The sequence below is a fragment of the Catharus ustulatus genome, chromosome 18 (genome assembly GCF_009819885.2).
Source record: "Catharus ustulatus isolate bCatUst1 chromosome 18, bCatUst1.pri.v2, whole genome shotgun sequence".
In the NCBI taxonomy this organism is placed as follows: Eukaryota; Metazoa; Chordata; class Aves; order Passeriformes; family Turdidae; genus Catharus; species Catharus ustulatus.
Window position 1 is genome coordinate 2,540,543 of NC_046238.1, and position 7,324 is coordinate 2,547,866.

General features: G+C 55.1%; 1 protein-coding gene across 1 annotated transcript; it reads right to left on the bottom strand.

Moving 5' to 3' along the window:
* Positions 1-90: 90 nt before the first annotated feature.
* OGFOD2 (2-oxoglutarate and iron dependent oxygenase domain containing 2) lies at positions 91-6,789 on the bottom strand. Its single transcript, XM_033075970.1, has 8 exons — positions 6,602-6,789; positions 6,314-6,557; positions 6,180-6,236; positions 3,889-3,999; positions 3,319-3,418; positions 2,467-2,591; positions 1,804-2,058; positions 91-1,281 (listed from the first exon to the last, which is right to left on the bottom strand). Exons 1-8 carry the CDS (start codon positions 6,787-6,789, stop codon positions 1,006-1,008), a joined length of 1,356 nt encoding a protein of 451 aa, XP_032931861.1. The 3' UTR covers positions 91-1,005.
* Positions 6,790-7,324: the final 535 nt, after the last annotated feature.

Below are 7,324 nucleotides of genomic sequence, written 5' to 3' on the forward strand. Positions count from 1 at the left end.
ACAGATACATGGGAAAGCCCCTCATCAATTCAGCAGCATCCACCGAACAGATCGAGTTAATTTTCCATGGAGTCAAATGCAGACACCAAATCAGACAATATTGGGTTTCTTTAATTTGTTTAGTAGGTGGAAGAGTCACATACTTTCAGCCAGCTGGAAGGAAGGAGGGGAAGGCACTTGACCCTTCTAATCCATCAGTTCCTGGGGGATCTTGCTGCCAAACTAAGAAGCCCCAGCCTTGTCTGCTGCTGCATCCAGGTAGGCAGAGTTATTTCACATTTTCTCTTGCTCATGGAACTAAAGCAAAGGGAGTTAAATGTACATCTTGTCCTCCTCTGGGAAGTTTTGCTGTGCTGCAGGTGGCTCCCAGAGCTCTGGCTCTGCTTATATAAGGTTCACAAAACCTTTGAAAGGAAAGTTTCTGCTCCCAAGAAGCCTTGGGAGATCTCTTAGCCACCCTGGGGGATCAGTGCTCCCTGTGTTGCTCCTGGTGGATTTTTCTGAGCCTGGGTTAGTCAAACATCCAGTGATGATAATTCCCTGCCATTCCCAGCAGCTGGCTGTGAATCACCTGGATCTCATTCCTGAGCAGATCCTTCCTGGCCATTTATTAACACAAAGCTCTTCCCCTGTCCCTGGCAGAGGACAGGAGCCCCAAGAACAGCAGAGAAATTGTTCCTTGTACCATTCTTCCCCGTTTCCAGTGGGATCTGGGGTGCAGAGAGGCCAAGGAGCTTTGGGTGTTTTCTTTGTGCACTTGGAAATGTTGACAGAGCTCCTGCAGGGAATCACAGGTGGGGTTTCTGTGTCTTACAGAGTCTTCCAGCCCCAGCCTGAGCCCTCAGGAGCTGTGTTCCAGCTCTTCCAGCTGGAATCCTGGCAGGGCTGGCTTTGCATCCCTTCCCAAGGTGAGAGCTGCTCCTTGCAGGACTCGTGCACCCAGCAGAGCCTGGGAGGGCAGAAAGGAGCTCTGGGCAACTCAGTGTGGGGAAATCCCCACCCCTGCTAGCCCAAGGCACAGAGATTCACGGTCTGGGGCGCCTCCTCCTCCAGGGGCTCTGTGAAGCCATCCCCAAAGCCCTCTGCCTCCACCAGCTCGGGCTTCCTGTGGCACATGGGGCACAGCTGGTTCCGGACGGCCGATGACCTCATCCACACGATGAGGTTCCAGCGCTGCCCCGAGGCGATGGGCAGGGCCCCGTGGATCTGCCCCCCTCGGTGCAGCAGCCCCCGGCCTCCCACGTGCTCCACCTCGATGTACTTCGGCACCGGGCTGGGATCCTGCAGCAACAGCAAGGGGATTCGCTGTCAGACAGTGCCTCAAATGGTTGAAATTTGTCACCTCTTCCCCCACAGCATCCAGGGAGTAACATGGAGAGGGCAACCTGCACCTCATTCCCTGTGCCGAGTTCAGGGGGAATTTAGAGAGATTCAATTAAAAAAAAACCCCCATGTTTCACTGCTGTGAAACTCTTCTCTTGCCCTAAGAACAAGTGCTAGAGATTTAGGTTGAAGTTACATCTGAAATAAATCTCCCCCTCAGCACCTCCCTGCTCACAGTTTCAGATGTGCAAAGAGGGGATGGTTTGTTTCACTCCTGTCCTCTCTTTAAAATACTGAATATTGGTATTGGATATTGGAATATTTCAGTAAAAGAGGTTCCTGTATAACCAAGCCATGCAAAAAATGGGGAAGGGACAGAGCAGGTTTGACTGTCAGAAATGAATAATTGTCTTTTAGAACACAGTGAATGCCCTGAAGCTGAGGGGTGAGGAGGGAGAGGTGAGTGGGACTGCTCAGTACCTGGTTGAAATCCCCAAAGTACAAGTTTCCTTCCGTGAATTCTTTTCCCAGGGAAACGTTCAAGGTGACTTCAGCGTTGTCATAGTGAGAGCTCAGGTCCAGGTCCTCGTGCAGGGAGTACTTGACCACAAAAGCTTTGTGGCTGTCCAGGCAGGCCCCGCCCAGCTCCGGGTACAGCAGGGCCGTGATGGGCAGGAGCCGCTCCCGCAGAGGCGTCAGGAAAGGCTCGTCCATGCCCAGCTCGTTCAGCAAAACCTGAGCACAGGAGGGGGAACAGCTCAGAGCTGCTGGCTCAGATCAAGGACTTTGGAGCAAGGGCTCCAGCTACAGGGAAAAGGAAGGAGGGTCAAGGTGGAGAGGGATGGGGGAAAACACAGAGTAATAACATCAAGAGGTGAGTGTTCTTTAAAAACTGTCTCGATTTAAATTTGTATTCCTTAAGCACAAGGAGCTCTTTGCTCTGAGACACCAACTCCCTCCCCTTCCCCTGCATTCCCACTTTGTTTTGTCATGTAACATTCCCTCAACTCTCACTGCAAGGGGGCACTGAACTCAAACTGCACCGTGTAAAATGCCAGACACTCTGGCACTGGAGGGAGTGAGAAGTGAGGAGGAGAGCACAGTGAACACTGCCCCTGAGGAAGAACAAGAGGCCAGTCCTACCCCGTAGTTGTTCATGGTGTTGGGCCTGCCTTTAGGCATGTCTGACTGCTCAAAGTTCTCCAGCTCATCCACAAAGGCCTGGCAGAACTCCTCTGTGAACACTGGCAGTCGATAGATCCTCTTATCTGTCAGGAGAAGGGAGACAGAATCTGCTGGGGAAATTCCCAGATTTCCTGGCTGCCTGTCCAGCTGCACTGTGCTGGTGTCAGTGAGAGCACAGCACCCACTCTGTGCTGGGACCATTTCCTGGGATCAGCTCTGGGGTGTATTTGTTGTTTTTCATGCTGGGCCCTCATTTCCAGAGCAGAAGGCTGGGTCTGGAACTGGTGCCCTGGATAAATCCAGGAGCTTTGCACACAGACACTGGTGTCTTTTTCCTTGAGGAAAGGAGGCAGCTCTGCCTCTTCCCCTCTGCATCTTGGCAGCATTTCTGGTAGGCAGAGAGCTTCACAGCTGCCTCCAGGGAAGCTGAAAACCCAGATCTGGTTTTCAAAGACTGAAATTTAGACTGAAGCTGTTTCAGCCCAGACTAACCAACAGGGACTGTCTGCAATGGCAAAACACCCAGGGAGGGAAAAGCAAGCTCCCAGTTCTCCTGCAGCAGGCTCCTTGGTGAGGTGTGGTACAACCAAAACCCCAGCCCTGCTGCAGCTGGAGCCTCTGGTGAGACATCAGCAGGCTGGGATGGGAAAGCAGAAAACAGCCTCTGATCCAGAGCAGAACTGCTGCCTCTCCAGAGCCCCTCCCCAGGCAGGGAATAACATCCTGTGTGCCTCAGCTTGTGTCAAAGCAGAGCTGTTCCAGACAGGGTCACCAGGGAGATCTGTGTGACTGAGGTGTTGTTTTCTTTACCTGAGAAGGACTCGAGGTAGCTCAGGAGGCCCTGGAGATCAGCACCTGGAGATGTGCAGAACCTCTCAATTTCCAGAAACTCTGGGGCCAGGAAGGAATCCTGGTGTCAAGGGAAGGATGGGAAAAACAAACAGAAACACAATCAGCTGCACAGTCTGAGAGGAAAATGGATTTCCAGGGAAATACACAGTCCCTAGGGAGCAAGGCTGAGTCACACCCAGGTTAATACCACAGCAGGAAATGCAGAATGTCACTGGTGTTTTACCTGGTGGGGCAGGGAAGTTGCTGCTTGCTTTAGTTCATTGTTTTCTAGGAGTAAGTGGCCAGATTTGTCACAGACCTGAGAGGAAAGAGCCTTCCCTGGCTGGAACACCAAGGATATTGCCTGGGGAGCTCACTGTGCTATCATGTTTTTAAATTTTTAAATCCAGTTTTCGTTGCTACATCTGTGTTTTAATTCAGTGCAGCTTCAGCACTGTGCAATCCCAAGGAGAGGGGGAAATAAACTGCAAAAATAACTCCCAGGTAATTTTTTCTGGGTACAAAAGAGATTCCAAACCTCCTGTGTACCTGCAGAGTGTACACCTCTGGGTGTTTGGGTTTGTAGCACTTGGAGATGATGGCTCTGCGTTCTGCTGACTGATGGATTAACTCTTTTCTTCTCTGCACTTCTGCCTCAATCTGCAAGTAAACAACAGAGCACATGGTCAGAAATCAACAGGGGTGAGTAGAACAGCTCCAGGAATCTGCTCATTGTTTTAAACCAGTTATTTTTGTTTGGGGACACCTCTGAGAGACAATGTTTGCCTTGTTTTTCTGTGGTCAAGACAAGTCCAGTAAATATCTGGAAAGCCAAATGGCTGAGAGGAGTTGATGTTCTCTTTACAGATGGTTTAAAAAGTAACTGAGGACTTTTTGTGGAAGTGTCAAGTGGAGCTGTGAGGTTTCAGCCCTGTCAGGCATTCTGACACCTCCTGAATCTGGCTTTTGTTCTGACAACAGAGGCATTGTCCAATTAAAGACATTTGCTGGAAGCAGGGCAAGTCCTGTCATGGATTACTGCTAAGTGTGGTGGAGACAGGCTAAGATGCTCTTTCAGAGCAAACAGCTGATCCAGGCAGCTCTTCCTGTTTAATTCCCCCTCCTGAGGTTCATTTGTAGCAGTCCTCCCTGAGGAGTGAGCCAGCAGCCATTCCCTGGGACCAAGCAGCTCCTGTGTCCATTCCCCTTCCCTCAGGATCAGGCCCTGAAGGTCTTGGGTTCCAAACAGACAAATCAAACAGACTTTTCAGTTTTCTTCTTCCTCCCCTCCCTCCCAGCCCAAGGTCCTGGGCACCAGGTCACAGGGCAGGGATCTGTAACCCAGCACTGCCTAAAATTCAGTATTGAGTTCTGAGTGGGAAACTTGGACTGGAATTGCTGCTGGACAGGGAGAGGTGTCACCTCCCACAGGCAGGGACAGCCACTGTCATCTGCTTCCTCCCAGCTAAGTGACTCCTGTTTGTTTATGTAATTTTAAAGTCTCCTTTGTGATGTTTATATCAACCATGTATGAAGATCTGAGCAGAGCTGCAGAGAGCCCAAGTGATTAGAAAGTGGTTAGGACCTAGGTGATTATAAATTACAGCCAAGTTAGGATCTTGAAATCTAGGTGAGGCTGTTTTATATATTTTTATATATTTGTATTTTCTTTATTTTTATGTTATCTATTTTAAATTTTTATATTCTGTATTGCATTGCTTGTTGTGCTCCATTGATTCTGCCTGGAGAAATCCTGTGCTGTTCTACTCATAAATTCTGTGCTGTGTGAATCATAATATCCAGTTAATAAAGCTTTAATTAACAGGATGATTTACTGCCACCATTATTCTGCCAAGAATTCCTGAAAGAACCTGTCTGTCCCCTTAGTGTCAGGTGACATTGGAGCTGGTGAGTGACCGATCCCTGTCCCTGGCCTGGAAGGAAGCAGAGATTCCGTGAAAAAGGGTGAATTTCTGTGGGATCCCAGCTCGGCGCTGCCTTTAAAATGATTGGCACAAGAAGAGACAAGGAAAGACAAACCAGGGCACTGGGAGGCAGCGGAGTAAATCCAGGGAGGGATTTGGGCTGTGCTGAATGGCAGATTTAATTGCAGGGTGTTGCCCGAATAAACTCCTCGCTGATGGGCGCCCGCGGGGAATTCTTCCCTCTGGACGCTCCCGCACCGGAGCGGATCGGGACGCGGTGCCGGGAGCTGGGCCCGGTGCTGGGGGCTCCAGCAAACCCCAAACTCCCTTCGGGATTAACCCCGGGGTGTGGGAATGCCGAGGGGCCAGGGATCCCCGAGAGAGGGGCCAGGGATCCCCGAGAGAGGGGCCAGGGATCCCCGAGAGAGGGGCCAGGGATCCCCGAGAGAGGGGCCAGGGATCCCCATCTGCTCCAGCCCTCGGGCCCAGCTCAGGAAGAAGCCGAGGGGCAGCGGGATGAGCCGAGGGATGGAGCGGCTCTGCCGGGAGAGGAGAAGCTTTGGGGTGGCCTCACTGTGGCCTTGCAGGGCCTGAAGGGGCCGACAAAAAAGATGGAGAGACAGAATTTCCAAGGGTTGGAGTGACAGGACAAAGGGAATGGCTTCACGCTGACAGAGGGTGGGTTAGAAGGGATTTTGGAAAAAATTTCCGTCCTGTGAGGAGGTGCCCAGAGAGGCTGTGGCTGCCCCGGGATCCCTGGCAGTGTCCCAGGCCAGGTTGGACATCGGGGCTTGGAGCAGCCTGGGACAGTGGGAGGTGTCCCTGCCATGGCAGGGCTGGCACTGGATGATTTCTGCGGTTCCTTCCACCCCAGCCCATCCCATCCCGTGGCTCTCAGGGGCTCCCGCCGCTCACCTCCCTCAGCACCTCCCGGAACTGCTCCTCGCTCCGGCAGCCGCGCTCCCGCAGCGCCTGCAACACACGGGCACGTCACGGCCGCGGCCGCCGGCACGGCCCGCTCCCCCCGGCCCCGCCCGCCCCCGCGCTACCCGGCCGTGGTCCCGGCGGAGCTGCGGCTCGTCCCGGTACCGCACGTGGAGCCCGAACCGCCCCACGAAGATGTTGTCGGTGAAGAAGCAGGCGCAGCCGCGGAACGGCCGGCCCGCGGACATGTTTCCTGCCGGCGAACGCGTCCCGGTCCTGCCCTCAAAGGGCTCCGCTTCCGTCCGCGGGAGGGCGCGTCGGCAAAGTCCCAACCGGGGCAAAAACGAAAAGCGGCGGAACTCGCCCGTTCTCCCGTTTGACGCTTGTTGTTTTTGTCACCCCCGTGACGCCACCGCCGCCCGGTCCCGCAGCGAGGCCGCTGCCCCGCAGCTCTCACGGCCGGGCCGGCTCCGCTCGGAGCGGCAGCGGCCGCCGCAGGGAATTTGCAGACGGTCCCTGCGAGCCTCCCGCCCCTCGCGGGGGCGCGCGCGGCGGGGACGCGCGCAGCGGGGTCAGCGCGGCCCCGGCCCGGCCCGGCCATGGACGCGGCGCTGCCGGAGGCCGAGCGGGAGGTGGTGGTGGCGGCCGAGCCCTGCGGCCACGGCAGCAAGTTCGAGGACATCTACCGGCTGCTGGCCGAGGGCTGCTTCCCCCCCAGCTTCTGCTCCATCAAGAGGAAGAACCTGAAGCGCTACGCCCGGAAGTTCGTCGTGGACGGTGGGAGCCGTGCGGGGCGGTGTGGGGCTGCCCTGGGCGCGGCCCGACCCGGGGGCAGCCTGTGGGGGGAGCCGGCCCCGCAGACCCGGGGGATGTGCCGGAGCCTCGGCTGGGGAGGGGATGTGGCTGCTGGGCAGCGCCAGCCCCGCTCCCTGGAGCCGGTTACCTTCCCGGGGATCGGGGCACCCCGGGCTGGCACCGGCGCTCCACGGCTGCCCCGTGGGGAACACGGTGGTTTTGTTGTGGCGGAGGATTTCGCACAGTCCTGGGTGCAGGAAAGCTCCGTGGGCGTGCGTGGGGGTGATTCCAGGTTAGCAGCTTCTCCAGGGCAGCAGCAGCCCCCAGAGCTGTGTCTCAGC

Excerpts from the sequence above, each read along its gene's own strand:
- OGFOD2 (XM_033075970.1), bottom strand. The coding sequence starts at position 6,789 with ATGGCCGGGCCGGGCCGGGGCCGCGCTGACCCCGCTGCGCGCGTCCCC. Across the intron at positions 6,237-6,313 it reads TCCGCCGGGACCACGGCCGG|GCGCTGCGGGAGCGCGGCTG; the intron begins GTAGCGCGGGGG and ends CGTGTGTTGCAG. Across the intron at positions 4,000-6,179 it reads TCCGGGAGGTGCTGAGGGAG|ATTGAGGCAGAAGTGCAGAG; the intron begins GTGAGCGGCGGG and ends GTTTACTTGCAG.